Source organism: Silurus meridionalis, chromosome 14 (assembly GCF_014805685.1).
Source record: "Silurus meridionalis isolate SWU-2019-XX chromosome 14, ASM1480568v1, whole genome shotgun sequence".
Taxonomy (NCBI): domain Eukaryota; kingdom Metazoa; phylum Chordata; class Actinopteri; order Siluriformes; family Siluridae; genus Silurus; species Silurus meridionalis.
The window spans coordinates 14216937-14237623 of NC_060897.1; the positions used below are offsets into that span (position 1 = coordinate 14216937).

At 41.4% G+C, this 20687-nt stretch overlaps 1 protein-coding gene and 1 non-coding gene across 3 annotated transcripts in view; both read left to right on the top strand.

The window, feature by feature from the left end:
* Window positions 1-20687, top strand: part of LOC124396311 (alpha-1,6-mannosylglycoprotein 6-beta-N-acetylglucosaminyltransferase B-like) — a 116391-nt gene that overhangs the window by 85793 nt on the left and 9911 nt on the right. The window contains exons 9-12 of one of the 2 annotated variants that reach the window (XM_046865394.1): window positions 2749-2880; window positions 11647-11780; window positions 18906-19036; window positions 20017-20022. In XM_046865394.1, the coding sequence (XP_046721350.1) occupies window positions 2749-2880; window positions 11647-11780; window positions 18906-19036; window positions 20017-20022 (403 nt within the window). The remainder of the gene's footprint in view (window positions 1-2748; window positions 2881-11646; window positions 11781-18905; window positions 19037-20016; window positions 20023-20687) is intronic. The other variant, XM_046865395.1, reaches the window with a different exon arrangement.
* On the top strand, window positions 14877-14948 carry trnae-uuc. Its single transcript has one exon. It is a non-coding gene; the product is annotated as a tRNA-Glu (tRNA).

A 20687-nucleotide genomic window follows, 5' to 3' on the forward strand; every position in this document is an offset into this window, starting at 1 on the left:
CACAGTCCGAGTGGAGTGAGCTCTGACCCCAAAATGTGTGGGGAGACCAGAGGACTCATAAGAGGATTAGATAGCATCCACAATGCTGAGGGTCTGCTTGTTTGCACGGAGCCCCTTTTTATACAGACCAACAGACAAACAGCTGCTCTGACTTCCTCCACATTTCCATTCTGTGTACTTATGTGTCCAGTGCTCTGGACACAGCTGGTTAAGCTTCTCCTGGTCAGGGGCCTGAATGGGAGGAGAAAAGAATGCCTGCAGCATGACTGAGCTCTGAAAGGGCATCTTAGCAACATACCCGGGTTTCTGGTAGAGAAACGCACTGGCCATGCTGGGGGTAAACTCCAGGAGAGATGGGGCTACAGAAAGGGCCTGAAGGTCCTCAACCCTTTTTAGTGAGGAAATAGCAAAAAGAAATACAGTCTTCGCTGTAAGACACGTCAAGGGCACCTCGGGCAAGGGCTCAAAGGGAGGCTTAGACAGGGCTTCCAACACGACAGCCAGGTCCCACACAGGCACACAGCCTCTGCCTCTAGGTGCCTCTAGGTGCCATGGAGGAAATGTGTCACTAACCCAGTAACTGCTCACCGAGCAGAGCACGGTAAGCAGCAATAGCCGACATGTAACCTTTAAGGGTTAGGAGACAACCCTGTGGCGAACTGTCCCTGCAGGAACTCCAGTACTGAACCAACCGGGCAGTTAAGTGGGTCAGACTGGTGGTGCTCTGACTACGCAGTGAACATGGGCCATTTCGCGGCATACGACTCCTCATGGAGGGAGCTCAGGATTGGTGAATGGTATCCACTACCTCAGCAGAGAGACCAGTAACTAAGATCTGTGCCCCCTCAGGGGCCACAGCCTCCATAACTCCGGGTGGGGGTAAACAACCATACCCCCTGCCTGATTCACAAACATGAGCACTTGTGCTCTGTAAAACTTCCTCCATGTCTGCTCCACCAGGGGTTCTCTGTACTGGAGAAAGAACACTTTTCTTGATTATTTAATCTTAACCCCAAATCCTTCATGTGTTCGGGAACGACATGTCGAACAACAGCTCCGACTGAGCTAATATCAACCAATCGTTGATATAGTTCAGAATGCAGATGCCCCGGGGTCTCAGCGCAGCCAGATCCGCATTCATACACTTCGTGAAGGTGCTGGGATGAGAGTGCAAGGTCGGATGGAAGGCCCTGATTTTGGTCAACTTTGGCCCAGAAAGCAAACCTCAGGAAATTCCTGTGCGAAGTAAGGATGGATACGTGGAAGTAAGCACCCTTGAGATCTATCGTCACAAACCAGTCCTCGAATCTGATTTAAGGCACAACCTGCTTGAGGGTGAGCATTTTGAACCTGAGCCCCAATGGTGAGCGGTTCAACTGATGCAGATCCAGAATGGGACGCAACCTCCCATCCTTCTTGGGAACTGTCTAGCAGAGGGACCACCTCAATGGCTTCCTTCCTTAAGAGAGTGTGTACATCTTGTTCCATGACTAGAGGCTGCTCGGGTTTTACGAAAGTGGGACACATGCTGTAAAACTAAGAGACACTGACATACACAGAGTGCTTCCTGAACAAACAGAAGTTAGCGTTGTCTCTACCGCATGTGCTCTCATAACTTCTTGGTTGTGACATTACCCCACCGGTGATGCACCTTTCCAATGGACACATTTATACTTGTGATTCAGAGCATTGACATGCAGAATCGTTCCTAAAGCGTTGTTGACGCAGCTTGAGTTGCCGAAAGGGAGCCTAGGCAATGTTAAATAATGTTTGGCCAGACTTTGCAATGAGTATATGTTACTTATTCAGAAAGGAAGGGAATGATCATTAAGATGGTCTGTTACCATCTTTGGATTGTTACTAATTTCAGTATTAGATATTAATTGACTAATGAAAAGGCTAAACTGTGGCTTTTTAATGCAATTGTGTTTCAGAGCCATACTTTTTAAATTTCTGACAGGTGAAGTTCATGACATTGATCATCATGTTACAGTTAGCACCTTTCAAAGTGGTGGGTGATCTGTTCGGCAGCAAGTAAACATTCAGCTCTGTAATTGTGTTAGAAGAGGGAAAAATAGGCAAGTGTAAGGATGTGAAAGACTTTAACAAGGGGCAAATTGTCATGGCTACATTAGGTGACTTGGCCAGAACATCTCCAAATTGGCAGATTAGCAATGCAATTTTTAGCACCTGCCAGAGTGGTCCAAAGAAAGACAACCAGTGTATCAGTGACCGAATCATGGAAAGCCAAAGCACTGAAGTGGGCACATAATCTTACTTACATTTTCCAGGTTTAAAAAATGAGTCTCAAATGAGGGCATGAGAGGCAGTGTAATTTTTCCTGTATGTGTAAGAGAAAAAGAGAGAGAGTGAAAAAGAGAGTGTTCATTGTGGAACAGTACAAAGTGCTTCTTTCTTTTTGCATTAGTGTCTGCAGACAGATTGCCTGTCTGTGTGTGTCTTGGTGCTTTCAACAGACTACACATCCATAACTATATTAAACATCTACAGAGAGCAGCATAACAAAAGAGCTCTTCCAGTAAGCCTTCATGCATTTTTTGATTTGGATTTTGCTGTGCTATTTCATGTGCAGAGTATTTGCAATTTGCTAATGGTATGATTTATCCCTTTTACACAGACAGTAATACATGCTGTTTTCTCAGGATTATTTATCAGCTCTGTTTAAAGATCCATAAGCACACCTGTAGCACTGATTTGATAAGGTTTTTATTTAACTTTTTCTCACAGGTTTCTTGGCGTTCCCCCAGGAAGAGGAAGTTGCCCATTGCGAGGACCTTTACCCTTTGACCTCATCTATACTGACTATCATGGACTGCAGCAGATGAAGCAGCACATTGGCCTCTCCCTTAAAAAGCACAAGTCAGTGTGTGTGTGTGGGTGTGGGTGTGGGTGTGGGTGTGCGTGTGTTAAATCTATGCTTTTATTCACCTATCATCTGATCGATCTCTTTCACTAATGATTGGTTTTGCCATCTCTGTACATCAATGATATAATGTATCGAACAGTTTCATATGAACCCTTACTAAGACTCTGATGAGAAACAGTTGGTGAACTTTATGGATTTATATTTTATTGAGAATGTAGGTCATCTCCCTTTTTTGATGGAATTTGTCTGACAAAAATGGTGGTGTGTGAAAATTTTAGGAGTTTTCAGTAATACTTAAAGCAGCCTGGCACCAGCAACTATGCCACAATTAAAGTCTCAGAGATAACACTTTTTTATTCATTACAATATTTGGTATAAACATTTACTGAAGCTCTTAAATTATATGATCTGTTGTATTGTGGTGCTGCCACATGCCACACTATTTGGACTGGAAGTGCATAAATAGGCAGGTGTACAGGTGTTGCTCTTATAGTATCCTATAAATGATGTATGTATTCTTCAGAAAATGATGTGTTTACTGTTAACGATTTGATTATTTCTGTGATTAATATTGTAATACCACACTTTCCTTTCAGGAATTCAAGCTGCATCGCAACGCTTTGGGAGCGCTTCCGCTTCTTTCTATGTGTGTTTGTCCCCTTACAGGTTTCTGTTAAGTAGTAAATGTCAGAAGAAAAAGTGAATTGCCCCTTTCTCCTTCTTTACCTGCCTGGTTCAGCACTCGCTCGCAGGTTGGAAGCACACCTTTAGGCGTTTTTTTTCCCTTGCAACAAAAGCATTCAGCTAAGCTGAACCAGCTGTGTGAACACTTACGTCCTTTAGACGAATCCCTGGAGAAAGGTGGAACAACATTTTTTTACGCTATCGCGTAATCCTATGAGTCCTCTGGTCGACCTGCTCCATTCGGCTTCAGAGCGCACTTGACCCGGAGTGTGGCAGCCTCTAAGGCTTAGTATTCGGGAGTGAGACGCAGCTACAGTTTCTGAAAGGGAACTCAGAGGGAACTTTTACTGTATAGTAAAATAAATTTCTCTAGGTTACGTATGTAACCTTATTTCCCTGAGGAAAGGCTTTGGAAACGTTTTTGCATTGTCCAAGTGTCGTCTGAATCCCATGTTATCAGTCCTGTGGAAAGCGTCATGACCAGGAAGCTATAAAAAGCAGTGTCGCAAGGTCTCGTTCCCTCAGGGAACTAGGGTTATATACGTAACCTAGAAACATTTTTTTTACTATACAATGTAGCGAATTTAGCTTGCAAAAAGGGAAATATTTATAACTTATTATAACGTGTTATAATTATTCATAAATATTTCAATTAACGGTAATAGAATTACGTTACAATTATTTGGTCTGTTCTTCACCAAACAGACACTATAGTCTTTCATTAATCCTATAAAAGTGGTATCTCCCCAGCCAAGAAAGACGCGACCCCCCCCCCTTTACTTTATACCGTACAATTAATAGAGCATGTAGTTCAGATCAAATATCCCAGGAACTTTGAAATGTGAGCAGTACTCAGAAGCAATCACTGACAAATACAGCGTTTAATGAATGAGACAAATACAACATAGAACTAACTACACAAACAAAAGAAAGAAAATCAAAATAAAAGAAACAAAAAGTTAAGAAAAGGAAGAAAGAGTGAGAAAGAAAGAAAAGAAATAGCAAGCTTAATCTTCAAAATGACCACAACCTAAACGAGAATCATCAAGAAATTCAAATTCACCTTAAAAATAAGGGGCTCAAGCTTAAACACGCATTTAGACTGGTTGGTAAAACGGTAACTTGCATTGGCTTGTTACCGTTTTACCAACCAGTCTAAATGCGTGTTTAAGACAAACGAATCTTCTTGAAGAGTCGGTTAGGAGGGAGTCAGATGTTCTTTTGAAGAACATCTTTTGAAGGTTCTCTTGAAGATCACAGCAGTTGTTGTTCTTGAAGGTAAAGCTTGCCGAAAGATCTCAAAAGGCATGTGAGTCATACATACAGTACATGTTTATCTGTCAGGAATCCACCTGCCACGGCCCCTTCAGCCCCCTTCAGCGTGTCAGGTGCTTTCTCGGCCGCTTTCTCTGAAGCTCCCAGCTTCAATCGCGCACATATGGTGCTCGTTTAGCATCATCACCAGCTCCTATTTAAACTTCCACACTCTCACTGTCCGTTATTGTTGGTATATGTTGGTTTACGGCGGTCGTTGTTATCGCTCATGTGTATCCCGGTACGTGCCTTCCCACCGGCACTCTCTCAATGGCTGCTCTTTTCTTCCCAAAGCGCATCGCGGATTCCCCCCCGATCCTGCCGGTGTTCATTCTATGCTTTCGCTGCTCATCCCACGTTCCGCGCCGCCAAGCGCGGCTTTCGCCTCCCGTTCATCGCATAACATTTAACAACAAAAGGCATATGTGCACTAACTAACAGCAGAGATTCACCAGTATACAATACAACACCTGAAGCAGCTGTAAGCCTTGATTTTCCGCCACTTCATGAGTTCTTCTGCGGCTGCACCGAGATAACTGACGTTAAATGGCAAATTTTTCCCCCCTTGTGCTTGAGATATCAGGGTTCGGCGACATAAAAGAATCGACATAACCGATAAAAAATGCTAAGACAAAGCGAGAATTTGGCAGTTCCACTTCAAAAACGTCGACTTAATAGGGTTGTCGAGGTAACCGAGGTCGAGATAAGCGTGTTCCACTGTATTTATAGCTCATACATAATTGGGAGATATGGAAGTCAATAACGAACACAGTAACAACTTATGAACAAATTCATTGTATGAACGGTCTTTCAGAACGTAACTCGTTCGTAAGGTGGGGAGCATCTGTAATGTGTAAACTTTGAATATTAAGTTAAACATAGAGCTGGTGCTGCTATTGTGAGATATTGTAATATAACTAAAATATAGGAAAGTAGTGTTTAGATGATTAGCAGACATTGCACAATATATAATAAATATATCATGCTAGGGCTGCAACTAATTATTTTGATAATAGATTAATCAGCTTTTTTTATAAAATATTTTTTTAAGAGATGTTTTGCTTATTATAACTATATAAAACCATAATTCAGTGTATTTATGTATAAAAAACACTTGTACTTAAAAAAATTCACATATTGAGATGGGAAAGATATTTGGGTGAACAAATTAAAAAGCTTATAGTAGCTGCTTGTTGATGAGTTTATGGGGAATTTCTCCTTGCACAAATTCACTCATTTCTTTCTGTAAAAATAAAAACAGCATTTGAGTATGCAAGATGAAGCAATTTTAATTATTTTTTTCTTATTATATTAAATTAGAACTATTCTTAACAAATCTATATCAAATATTATATAACATTGTTTTGACAATTTTTTTTTTAATGCACAGACATTTTTTTTAATTGTGAAGATATAAGAATCTGGAAAATATATTTAATTCAATTGTATATAATAATTATCGTATTTTTCGGACTATAAGCCACTACTTTTTTCCCACGTTTTGAACCCCGCGGCTTAATCAACGAAGCGGCTAATTTATTAATTTTTCCTGGGTTTTTCCCGGTTTCACAAACTTTAAGCCAAAAAACTGAGCGACATAACATTAGACCAATGAAATTTCCGAACGGAAACGAAAAAGTGCACCTCACCTGTGTTCTGAGCTGCACGGCATCGAGAGAAAAATTTTCACCGGTGTTGATTTTTAAATGCAAGACGATGCCAAAAGAGAAATACAGTAGTTGTGAAAGGAAGGAGGAAGACAGTGAACAATGACTTTCTTGGTAGGCTACTGTTTAGATACAAGCCGCTGTAACGCGTTGAGTCTGGGTGAAGGGAGAGCTCACTAACTCCAGTTGCAAATGAAATCTTTTAAGCACAGACAGGTTTCCAAAACGCGTGCTTTTTTATTTTTCTTGGCAACAGTGTTATGGGTTCGTCAAAGAAACATAGAAATGAGCATCAGAAAATAATGAGCACATAATCCACAGGCTCACACGCGCACACACGCAGTAATACCTGAAAAATGCAGTGACGTGCTGTTCCCAAAATGCTGCTCTTCTCTCAAAGGAGCCACAACATATTTCACCTGTTACACCGTGTAACAGACACTCTCTTTCAGTAAAGCCTGTGTAAAGTAGTGATGGGAAGTCCGATTCTTTTTTGAATCAGTTCTTTCGGACAGTTCGTTTTAAAGAACCGGTTCAAAAAACCGGTTCACCAGTTCTTTTTCGTCCTTACGTCATGACGTCATGCATAGCCAAATATCATCTCGGCGGATGAACATACACACTAAACACATTTAAATAAAGTCATGTCTATTGCATGAGGGCATATAGCTTATCTGTTTAAATTAAATCATCATTATCATCCTAGAAATGTTCCTTACATTTACGTTTTGCACTAAATCACCCAATACAGGCACTGATGTGCAAAACGTTGATGTTTTAAGTTGTTAGTAAATAAACTTACTTTTCATTTAAGTCCTCAGTTCACCTGTGCTCATATATCAGCAGCGCAGCACCAGCCTTTACAGTATGTCGAACGCATCTGATTCGGAGTCCAAAAAGTGTGTGTGTGTGTGTGTGTGTGTGTGTTAAAGTCAGACAGCACGCGTACTGCTCGGTAGGTCGCGCATGCTCAGTATCAACAATTCGTTGGTATCAGTAGTATGTTGGACGTGTCCGAAAGTAACGGTTCTTGATACAGTACTGGTGACTTGAGAACAGCAGTATGTGTGCTGTTTGGAATCGGCAGGTATGCGCATGCTCAGTGATGATCACTTGTTCAGCAGCATGTTTCAGTTTAATGTGTGTACTGTTGGAGAAACTAGAAAAGAACCCCATTCTCAGGGATTTTGATTTATTTTGAGTCGGATAGACGGTCATACACATTCAAAAGTGAGTAACTTGAGTAATTTTGTTGATTAGTGCTGATTTGAGACGCGAACTGTTTTGAACGATTCAGTCCGATTTGGTGAACCGGTTCGACCGGATCACTAAAAAGAACCAGTTCAAATGAACGATTCGTTCACAAACCGGACATTACTAGTGTAAAGTTCATTCGTTTCAGTGTAGACAGCGGCTTATACACAGGTGCGGCATATTTATGTCAAAAAAAAAAATATTTGTAAAATTCAGTGGGTGCGGCTTATATAACGGTGCGCTTTATAGTCCGGAAATTACGGTAAATTATATATGCATTAATTAAATATACAAACATTGAAAACAAGCATTTAAACGCAGTAAAGCCGCAGTAAATCACATTTAAAAAAAAACAGGTTAACTGTTGTAGTTGACAAATGCTATAAAAAGAGAATGGAACGGAGAAATGCAGCAATCTAACAGGCTTAATTAAAAAAAAAGGAAAAAATATGCATCGTTGTACAAATGCATAAGCATTTACTAAAAAAAAAAAAAACACAGTGACTAAAAATTTTATTGTTTACTGCTGTTATTATTCGCTGCTTTTAGAATTAGTGTTTGTTTGCTATCTATCTGTTACTAATCTAGCGCAACTGTCCCGAAGATAGCAAACAAACAATTTACACAATAGCACTTCATTAAACTATACCATTTCAACATGTTGAGAGTATACAGTACAGTTTTTGCTTCCTGTGCTGATGTTTCGCTTCCTCAGTGTGCTTTCTTTCATGTGCGTATGCATCACTGTGGTACTTATATCCCACACAGGCTCAGCTTTGCATAACTTGCAGGTTACAGTTCTCTTTGTTGTGCTTAATGTAAATTGCTCCCATGCCTTGAATGACTTGGGGACACACTTATTCCTGCTGCTGGTTGACCTGTACTCTCCGGCACTTGTGTTATCTTACCATCAAGCTAACACACAACTTGATCAGCCCATCTAATTGATAACGGCATTTATTGACAACCAATTTCATTGTTGATTATTATTGATTTTATCGATTAGTTGTTGTAGCCCTATATCTGCACATATGTCAGCAAGAAAGTATGCATGATTGATGATTTCTGTTTAACTGTAACTGCTTTTTGCTGTTAACTGTTTCTGGTTTAAAACCAAACTAAAGCCATATATTTGTTATTTTGTTTTCATTATTTCCTTTAGGAAAGCCATAATATCCATTCCTCTTTTTGCAGAGGTTTTACCTCATATTATCTGGTATATTAACCCATCTTCATTTCTGTGCAGTTTTTCCATATTCTTTTTTCATAGTTTTTCCATAGTCTTAAGTCAGTCTTTTTTTATAAAAGTAAAAAGGTCCTTTTAATGAAGTATGCATAAAACCTTATAAAATGTGCTAAGTGTGTTTGATATCTGGTCAAAAATGTAAAACATTTCTCTGGGTTTTAATACTGTATTTTAGGAATTTCTTAATGAGATTTTAAATGCCAAATATTTTGCTCTCTTTTAAGTTTGCTTTCCTGTGCATGTCACAGTGGGCTTCCACTTCTTTTTGTCTTCACAAATCCTCTTTTATGCATAAGGGCATTGTCATGGCAGAACACGTTTGGGTTCCATTGAAGGAAAATTTCTGTGTTACAGAATACTGTATAATACAGTCTAAATTATTATTATTATTTTTTTTTTTCTTGGCAAAAATTTTAAAGAAGGCCCACATTTAAGTGTGATGGTCAGGTGCCACAAATCTTTGGCCATAGATTGTAGCTTAGAACTGCTTTTTACTATTAGCTTTCACTAATGCAGTAGGATTTCACAAACATAATGGCCCATATTTGGGATGCCATCTGTTACAAATTTTGCATAAACAATACAGTGAAGTAGAAAAATTGGGTCCAAAATCAGCTCTGTTGCTGTGACAGGTAAAGGTGTAGGCAATATAGACTTATTTCATCATGCAGTGAATATGAAATTTAGAAAGTGTTCAGCACAACACCTTGTTGCACATTCCTTAGATATTCAGCTGACAATTTGACATGATTTGAACAAATGACAAAAGTAAGACACTTACTTAAGTCTTCAAAGCAGCTCTGAGTAATGTTCACTTAAACATTGTTTTATTCATTTTTAATAATATTTGTGCAACTCATGCCAGAACTGCTTCATCTATAAACCACTGCAGTCATAATTCTTGGTAGCTCTATTAGTGGCTGTCTTGTAGATAATGTAATTGCAAAATAATTATAAAATATCTCTGGGAGATAAAGTACAAGAAAAGCCCCTGATTTGTCATGTGTATTAAATCCATTTAGTTGTAAGATTCAGGCTAATTTACTCTTTTATTGTGAATCATGTCTCCATTTCAGATTGGCTAAAGCTTTATGTTAAATTTCATTGTTTTGCTTTGGTACAGTGAGCCTAAGCCATATTTTGACAATATTTAATTTATGATACTTGTAGAAAATACAACCAAACAGCCCCTTAAAAATGTTAACAAAAACTGTTATCACAAGTTAGAAGAAATTTTAAAGGATGTATGACAATGCCTCTTTGCACAAAATATGCTCTATAAACACATGGTTGTCAGGGATCCAGCAGCCACACCCACACCAACCCCTCCAATCACTCCAAGCAGCTCACCAACTTACTAATCCTCCACACCTGGTCCATATCAGTCACCACACCATAAAGACCCTGCTTATCCACATTCCCACCGTCCGTTCTACAGCTTAGGCTTATGAACATACCGGACTGCCCAAACTACTCAGTTGTAGTTGTTTTCCAGCTTACTAGCTGCAGTGTGTGTCTTCTGTGTTTTCTGCCTTGCCCCTTTTGCTTTTGTTATTAAAGAAAAGCCCTTTTTGAATTCACTCGATCTCAGAACGTTCTTAGCGCCTGACAATGGTATACATGGGTTGGAGTGAAAGATATTGAGTGGTCTGCTATAGAGCTATGACTTAATCCCTACTGGACACCTTTCGGATAATTTGGAACACTGACTGCACCCCAGGCCTCCTCACCAAACATTCGTACCAGCCGTTACTTATGGCCTTATAGCTGAATGAGCAATATCTCCATAAGCACACTCTAAAATCTTCTCAGAGGAGTAGAGGTTATTATTACTGTTTTCACTAAAGTAATTTAATTGTAATTTGAAATGTCCTTGCTTCTTATATTGATTATATTACAACCAAAAAATAATAATTTTGCTTGCTTTTTGTGATGTGAAAAAAAATTCCACAAAAAAAATAGATTTAATAGTAATTATTTATTATTTATCAACGTAGATTGGAGTAAACTATTATATAGTTTACAGTTTACTATAGAAAAATTAACAGTAAAGTGACATATCATCTTGCACTCATTTATAACACTCAATGTGTCTTTAAGGCTTTGACTCTTTTGTCAGACATATAATGATCTTTGACCACTTCATATTCCGCAACTTTAATTTTGATTATAGCGTTAAAAATATTTAGCAAAACTGGATAGTCAAGGCCACATTGAGCATTTAGGGAGGTGTGAAAGATGACTGTTTCTTCGGTTTGAACTTTTGATCTGAACTTGCCACACTCAAGTAATTGATTGGGTGGTCTGAAATTTTTTTCTGTCCTGAGTGACTCGTTCCTCAGTTGGATTTTGCAGTCAGTAGAAGGGTACAAATTGCTGCAAATTTCTGAACTGGACTTTCAGAACATTGTTCACCTATTAAATTCATAAAAAAAAACATTTTCTGCTTTTTTACTTTCATTTCTTTTCACTGAGGTTCTTTTGTTACCATGGTATCTTCATATATGTGTGAAATATTCTACTTTATATCAGTATTAAGTTCCAATTCTGAACATTTAAATTAGTCTCAGCATCCATATCATTGTGTCTGATAGATGTCATATCCGGGTGATTGACTCATTTGGTACCGAGCCAGCATATAATCATGAGGAGTATGCCACCCTGCATGGCTACAGAACCAACTGGGGCTACTGGAACCTTAATTGCAGACAGTACATGACCATGTTCCGTAAGTAGCTATATTTTATTTATATATATATATATATATATATATATATATATATATATATATATATATATATATATATATATATATATTATTTAATATTTAATATTTACATTTAACTGAGCCAGACAGTTTTCTGTTATTGTTGGGTGTCTGAATTTCTACCTCACTGAGCTGCAGCTGCTACTAAGAGATGCCCAAGGTGTGTGCTGGCAGTTCAGTGGAATATAATTATCTGAGAAGCCAAGCAGGTGTTTGTGGTCACAGCATGCTTGTCTGTATTTTGCTTGTGTCTAAACCAGTGATTTAGTCAGTAGTTCAGTGATTTAAATATTAAATGAATAAATCTTAGACATCTTGCTTTGGAAAGAAAAAACAGTGCAGTTTGCTTTGTCATTCTGTTCAGCTTTACAGAATTATGCTCTGCAAATGAATTTAATGTTGCTTGTGTTGTTCTGTGTAGTTACTTGTGCTGCATTAAAAGCATTATTGTTTTGTACCCTGCCTTACAGTACTGCCAACAGCTGTAACAGCCTTCTCTGTATTGTTTCATAATATGCTCCATGGTCCAATAGGAGCGAGATTTCAGTATATAGATGAAAATAACATTTACATACTAAATGGGTGACTGTTTAATATTTTTTCATTATGGTTTTCTTAATAAATTGTGTACTCTTTGATTTAATGTTATAGTTAGTTTTTCTGGGTTAGTTTGCATATGTTGAATATATTTTGTCTTTAAATTGTGATGTAGAGTTGAAGGAGTGGGATGCAATCATGTGAGATCAGCATGGCTTTTATTGAGAACAAGCAAAATAAAATTTTCAAAATTCATCACAGGGTCAGAGACCAGAAAGACAGTGTAAACAGAGGGTACATAGCACATGCATCGATCAATCTGGAAGAATTATAAACAGAGAACTAGAACCAGAAATGTGGAAATAACAAAGCTTGAAACTTAATTGACAGGAAAAGCAGGATTATAACCAAAACAAAAGACAAGTTTTGACATTTTTGCCAGTCAGGCACTGAAGCGAAAGACACATTCCCTTTCAGGAGCTGGAGCTGTGTCACAAGGCTTTGGGAACACTTCCGCATTGTTTACGCTCTGAATCATGTGTGTAATCTGCCCAATGGGAGGAGCGGCGTCACGACCAAGAAGCTTTAAAAAGCACATGGAGTAAAGCCAGTGTCAGCTTCTGTTTGTTCTTGAAGCGCTCTCTTTGTATTTTTGGCAATTGTTTGTCTGTTGTTTTTCTGAAAAATATAATGAAGGGTACACACAGATTGTTTCTGGTTTAAGTAAGCTAGTAAGCTGGACAAGCGCTTTTTTGGCATCGCACGTCAGGGTCTTCCATTCTTTCCTGACCCGCACACTGTGGTGTCCAGGTCCTGGGCAAAACCTTTTTTGGCCCGCCCCTATAGCCCCAAGCGGCGTTATACTTATACGTCATAGGGCTGAAAGAACAGGGTTATGGAGCCACAGGTTGAAGAGACGCTGGCAAGCTATCTCTCCCTGGGAAATCAGGCAGACCTGCTGCGAGAGCTGGATGTGGGAGGTGCCTCAGGCGAATAGGTTAAAGAGTTCCACCGTACGGCAGACCTGTTTTTTTTTTTAGACTCACCAAAAGACTGCTGAGGCTGTTGGGTGGTCTATGGCCACCTGAGTGTCCACCGAAAGACAGCTATGGCTGAAACTGTCTGACATGTCCGACAGAGAAAGGACCATACTGTTGGACGCCTCCCCTTAAGCCCACTAGCCTTTTCGGCAATTCCGTTAATGCAGTGGTCGAAAGGTTTCAGGAGGGCAAGAAACAAGCAGCGGAGTTTTGGTGGTACCTCCCACGCCACTCTCAAGATCAACCCAGCACAGAAAAGGACCTTCATGAAGTAAAGTTCCTGAGGTTCGCTTTGGGGGCCGAAGCTTACCAGTAACAAGTTCTTCCATTTGAATCAACCTGATCCACCATGAAGTGTGTGGGTGCAGCTCTGGTTCTCCTGAGGATTCAGGGAATCCGCATCCTTAATTATATTAACGAATGGTTGATATTAGCTCGATCAGAGCAGTTAGCGGTCCAGAATAGAGATGTCATTCTTGCTCACATGAAGGCGCTGAGGTTTTGGCTAAATGCTGGGAAAAGTGTGCTTTCTCCATTACACAGAACCACTTATCTCGGCATCATTATCTCAGAAAACATCCATTAGGGTTGCACAAGCCAGTGCACTCTTAGTGCTGGTCCCAAGCCCAGATAAATAGAGAGGGTTGTGTTAGGAAGGGCAAATGTGCCAAATCAAATATGCGGATCAGGAATCAGAATTTCATACCGGATCGGTCAAGGGTTACCAACGACCGCCACAGGTATTTTTAGCCAACAGAGTACCTGTGGAAATTAGGCTACTGTTGGCTGAAGAAGGAGAAGGAGAGGAGGAAGACATCTACAGAGACAGCAAAAAAAGGAGAAGTGTAGGAGAGTGGAGGTTAGGGTTGGTACTAAAAATGTTGGTACTATGACTGGTGAATGGAGAGCAGTAGCTGATATGATGGAGAGGAGAAAGGAAGTATGTTGTATGTTCAGGAGACCAAGTGGAAAGGGAGTAAGGCCAGCAACATTGGAGTTGGGTTTAAAATGATCTACCATGGTGTGGATGGAAAGAGTGAATGATTTGTACCAATTGGCCAGGCAGAGGGACCAAGCTGTGAAGGATGTGCTGCAAGTTAGAGCAATAAAGGATGCAGATGGAAATGTGTTGACTAGTGAGGAAAGTAGGTTGAGAAGATGGAGCGAATATTTTGAGCAGCTGATAAATGAAGAAAAACAATGTGAAGCAGAAAGTGGATAGGATTAGTAAGGAGGAAGTGAGAGCAGCGATTAAGAGGATGAAAAGTGGAAAGTCGGTAGGACCCGATGACATACCAGTAGAAGCATGGAGGTGTTTAGGAGAGATGGCAGTGAAGTTCTTAACAAGAATGTTTAACAGGATTTTGGAAGGTGAGAGGAATGCCTGAGGAATAAAGAAGAAGTGTCCTGGTACTGATCTTTAAGAATAAGGGAGATTTGCAGACCTGCAATAACTACAGGGGAATAAAGTTGATCAGGTTCTCTGGTGGTCTAGTGGTTAGGATGCGGCGCTTTCAACGCTGCGCCCCGGGTTCGATCCCCGGTCAGGGAACCAACTCCAGCCATTAGGGTTGCACAAGCCTTAGTGCCAGTCCCAAGCCCGGGATAAATGGGGAGGGTTGTGTTAGGAAGGGCATCCAGCGTAAAAACAAATCAAACATGCGGATGATCCAATGTGTCGACCCCTAATGGGAAAAGCCGAAAGAAAGAAAGTCACACCATGAAGTTATGGGAAAGAGTAGTGGAAGCCAGGCTGAGGGAAAAGGTGACCAGATGTGTGCAGCAGTATGGTTTTATGCCGAGGAAGAGCACCACAGACGCATTATTTGCTTTGAGAAAGGTCAGAAGGAGTTGCATTGTGTGTTGCATGAGACAGGGTGCCCAGAAAGGAGTTGTGGTATTGTATGAGGAAGTCAGGTGTGTCAAAGAAGTATGTGAGGGTGGTGCAGGTCATGTATAAGGACAGTGTGACAGCAGTGATATAGGTAGGAATGACAGACTGGTTTAAGGTGGCGGTTGGATTGCGGCTCTGAGCTCTTTCCTGTTTGCAGTGGTGATGGACAGGTTGATGGACAAGGTCAGAAAGGAGTCTCTGTGGAGAATGCTGAGGATGGAGCCACCTGAAGGGAAAAAAAAGAGGAAGGCCAAAGAGGAGGTTTATGGATGTTGTGAGAGAAAACATGCAGGTGGTTGGGGTGAAAGAGGCAGATGTAGAGGACAGGGGGGTATGGAGGAGGATTATCTGCTGTGGCAAAAGAAGAAGACTTATGGAGATTCGACTACTATGCGCATGCAGCTTTCCTCTGCTTGCATTGTGTCCATACTTACAGCCGTCAGGAAGGTCGAAAAAGGACAGCCACTTACTGTCAAGCAGTTCATGAAACTGCTCAGGCTTATGGCAGCCATTGTGATCCCACTTGGCCTTCTGCACATGAGACCTTATCTGTGGTGGCTTTGGACCCATTTGTTCTTGCAGAAGGGCAACCCCCTCCGTATGATCAAGGTCACGTGGCGATGCCTACTTACCTTAGATGTTTAGAGAGATCCCAGGTTCTTGTCTCAGGGCGGTCATGAGTGCCTGCTCCGCCCAAGGTTCATGGAAAGGGCCCGTCTACTTTGGCACATCAATTGCTTATAAATGCTGCCCGTGCTTTTAGCACTGAAGCGTTACCTCCCAGACCTCAGAGATCACCACGTGCTGATCTATTTGGACAACACCTTGGTGGTCTCATACATCAACCATCAGGGGAGTCTGCGCTCGTGTCCCTATAGAGGCTGGTGTGCCAGATCCTCCTGTGGGCTCAGGTAAGGCTCTTCTTAAGAGCATCTTACATCCCTGGCTGGTTGAATGAAGCAGACACGCTGTCAAGACAGAGCTTGAGCCCCAGGGAATGGCAGCTCCATTGCATGTGGTGGAGCAGATTTAGGAGAGTTCTGGCAAAGTTCAGGTGGACCTGTTCGCATCTCGAGAGATGACACACTGTCCCCTCTGGTTCTCACTTACTCCTTTAGCCCCACTGGGGCTGGACGCCATGGCTCAGACATAGCTGAGGCTACACCTGTATGCCTTTTCACCCCATTACTCTGTTTCCAGGAGTTCTGGAGAGCGTTTGCCAGGATGAAGTCTGTCTCCTCTGAGGAGGGATCTCCTCTACCAAGCAGGGGGGCTATATATCACTCCCGCCCAGGGTTATGGAGGCTGAGGGGGCACAGCTACGATGTTCCGGTCTCTCCACCAAGGTGAAAAAGACTATTCTCCACTCCAGCGCTCTCTCTACGAGGGGGTCGTATGCAGTGAGATGGCACCTGTTCAATGTGTGGTGTGAGCATCACCATTTGAATCCAGTCCACTGCCCAGTTGGTTCAGTGCTGAAATTCCTCCAAGGACAGTTTGCCAATGGTTGACTCCTTCCACCCTGAAAGTTTACGCGTCTGCCATTTGGGCGTAACATGCCGCCATGGCAGATCAATCTCTGGGCCCCTTTAGTGGTGCGTTTTCTCCGCGGCACCCGGAGGCTGAGACCCCCCGGTGCAACCCAGAGTGCTTCGGTGGGACCTGGCCATTGTGCTGGAGACTCTCTTGGAGCCCCCCTTCAAACCTTTGGCCAAGGAATCTTGGAGGCTCCTCAAAATTAAGACTGCGTTCTTATTGGCCTTTACACAGATAATGTGGTGATTAAACGTAAATATGTTCTTTGTAAGTATGTTTGTCCCTGATGAGCAACTGTGGCAAGGAAAAACTCCCCAAGATGGCATAAGGAAGAAACCTTGAGAGGAACCAGACTCAAGAGGGAACCCATCCTCATCTTGGTTGCACCAAATGTCCATTTGAAGCAGATATACAATGTTGCGGGGTACAGTGATGATGATCAGAAGCAAACTGTATTCCTGAGTCAGTGTAGCAGACTACTGACATTAACTACAGTCCAATCCATCCTCAAAGCACCGTTCTACTCCGAAATTACATGGAACCACCCAAGGTGTTGATGAGAGACCGTCCCAAGCTGCACAGAAGTGTAAAGATCCACGGAGGGGAGAGGGGCAGGAACAGTGGTCACTGGAGCCTCAGGAGCATGTTTAACTCGACCGAGAGAGAGAGAGAGAGAGAGAGAGAGAGAGAGAGAGAGAGAAGAGGGTATATCCCCAAGGTGCCCTTGAGCAGATGGATCATTTATGCTATCGCATCTTCTTGAGTCCCCTGGTCTCTCCACTCAATTCAGGTACAGAGCTCAATCAACCTGGAGTGTGGCAGCCTCGAAGGCTTGGTCCTCTGGAGTGTCCTTCCAAGACATCTGTAATGCTGCGGGCTGGTCCACCCCGTTGACCTTTGTCACGTTTTATAATCTTGACCTCTGTGCCACTTCTGGCTCCTCCATCCTTTTGACCTAGCTGTGTCATACACACTGGTCAGGGACTGGTCAGTCTGGCGTGATTAGACTCTCGTTCCCAATGCATTGTGACACAGCTTGAGTTACTGAAAGGAAACATCTCTAGGTTATGTATGTAACCCTACTTCCCAGAGGAAACGAGACGCTGACCCTCTCTGTGCCACACTGCCGGCGTCCCTGAAGTGCTTCCTTCTCTCTTACAGAAGCTGGTGCCGGCTTCACTCCATGTGCTTTTTATAGCTTCCTGGCCGTGCTTTTTATTGGACAGATTACACACATAATTCAGAGCGTGGACAACTGAGTAAGAATGGGATTGACATTGTTTTTGATGGAGTTGGGATGTAGAGCAACATACTCAGCAGATCTGGGAGCATGGAACCAGTTAAGCTGGAGGCGAAGAGAAAATGACATGTCCGTAGGAGCGTACCATACTTAGTGTATAGCCAAGCTATGGATTAATGAACTTTGTGAAGCCCTGGAGACAAAAAGACAACACTGGTAATGTCTATGGGCAGAGAGACGACCTTGTTGATCTTTGATAAAAAGACAGCCAACTGTGGCAAAAACTCAGGGATGCCAATTGTCTTTTCCAGAATAAGGAGGTGGAGCAACAACATTCCCACCAGGAGGTGGAGCAACAATGTCTTCGCTGTGGTTGGGTGGTGGAGCAGTATCATCATTATTGCCTTTTTGTGAAGAGGCTGGATGCAATTGCATGAGATTAGCTTTTATTAAGAACTGTCCAAACTCATCATCCAAAATTGTATCTGGGGTCAGGGAACAGGCAGATAGTGTTAACAAAAGGCATATTCATATTCCAGGCACAGGCCTAGTTCAAAATCCAGGAAATTAAATTAATCGGAAACACAGAACTGGAACCAGAAACATGGTAAAAACACTGCTTGGAACTCAATCAACAGAAAAGTAATATAAGACCTTGTAATGAGACAAGGAAATATAAGAGCAGCTCAGAAACAGAAGTTAAGAACCTCTTCCATAGTGCAACATTAGACTCTTTTTGTAATTGTCCAATAAATTATAGGGTTTTCTGTGTGCATTCTAAATTTGAATAGAAATCCTTTTAATATAAAAACCAATATCTGACATGTTTCCCAATACAGCACACACTCCTGACAACTCCTTCATGGGCTTTGTTGCTGAAGAACTAAACCACACCGAGAGGCTTAACATTCAGAGAGAGAAAGTCAACAATATGGCAGTGATCTATGGCAAAGAGGCCAGTATGTGGAAGGTAAACTCACACTCACACTCACACACACACAAACACACACACACACACACACACACACACTTCTCATGAATATTTTACCACTGAAAAATTCAGGGGCACTAGATTTATGATTATCTTCCTTTTCATTTCTCACGGACACTCATTTCAAGACACGGCTTGAAGCTTTATACGTTGTGAAGGGCCTGCGGGTGTCACCTCGGTCATGTAAAGCTTCATGACTGATAGGAACATAATGAGCTCTTTTCACCCTGATTGATAGAGCTAGAGAGACACAGGCATCCTCTCGAGTCGCATCTGTTTATGACCGTTATAAATCTGGAGTCGATGGCTGCCGCGATAATAACTCTCTGATGAGTTGTCAAACGCTTTCACCTGGTAAGTGGTGCCGGATTTAGCTTCTAATGTGCCACTCATCCCTAAGGACTTGAGGCTTGTGTATCATTTTATGGCAACAGTAGGCTCAGCACTTCCAAGGGTACACACCAAGATAAATTGCCTTTCAGAATCTGTTAGACACAATGACAGCATTGTGCTGCGGTAGCATTTTAGACAGCGTACAGTTAGCACTGTGACACTAATTAAGTTGTGTTGAAGCGCAAAGATTGCAAAGTGAGAGACAGAGACAGAAAGAGAATGAAAAGTTAGGTAAACATCACTGGAAGAAGTTTCTTCCTTCTGTTCATACCAAAAAAGACTGACAAGCATCTCATAGAACACATGCTTTGGCTGTCAGACTTCTAGAGATGGGTAACTGATTTTATTCTGACAGCATTTAAATACACTCAGCTATTTAAATTACATAGCATACAATCTTTGCACACAAATGCCCTCACAGGAACAATGCCCTGTAGGTCATTCTGTAACTTAATACATTTAAAATGTACAGTGTCATTCGACATGATGAGATTGTAATTAATCCCTTTATCTTTCTGTTTCTGTTTTCTGTTATATTTCCATCTGCTCTTGCTGATGATTCACAGTGTGAGGTCAGTGAGATATTTAATAAATTTTTAAATGAAAGCAATATTTTTATATTATTGCCCAATGTGCATAAATATCATACCGCTGAAATAAACAGAAGTTTAGATGTCTGTAATTTTTTTTATTATTATTACAAAAACTGAACCTTTGCACAAAGCTCAAAAATGAGCTCAGTCACCAACCATTTCTCTCAATAATTCCCAAGATGTTTCTCCACTTGGATTATAGTTCACCTGTGGAAAAGTATATTGTTTGGACATGATTTGGAAAGGCACATACCTCTTTATAGAAGGCCTCATAGATGACAATGTATATCAGAGGGAACACCAAACCTTGAGGTCAAAGGAACTGCCTGCAGAGCTCAGAGACAGGATTGTTGGATGGCACATATCTGTGCAAGGCTTAAAAATTGCTTATGCAGTGAATATTCCCAAAAGCACAGTGGCCTCCATAAGTCTCAATATTTTCCAAGATTTTTCCAAGAGCTGGTCACCTGGCCAAACTGAGCAATTGGGAGAAAAGGTCCTTAGTAAGGGATGTGACTAAGAACCCAATGCTCTCTCTGACTGAGCTCCAGAGAGCCTGTGTGGAGATGGGACAAAAATCCAGAAGGAAAATCATCAATGCAGCCATCCCACGAACTTTATTGCAGAGTAGCTAGACAGTAGCC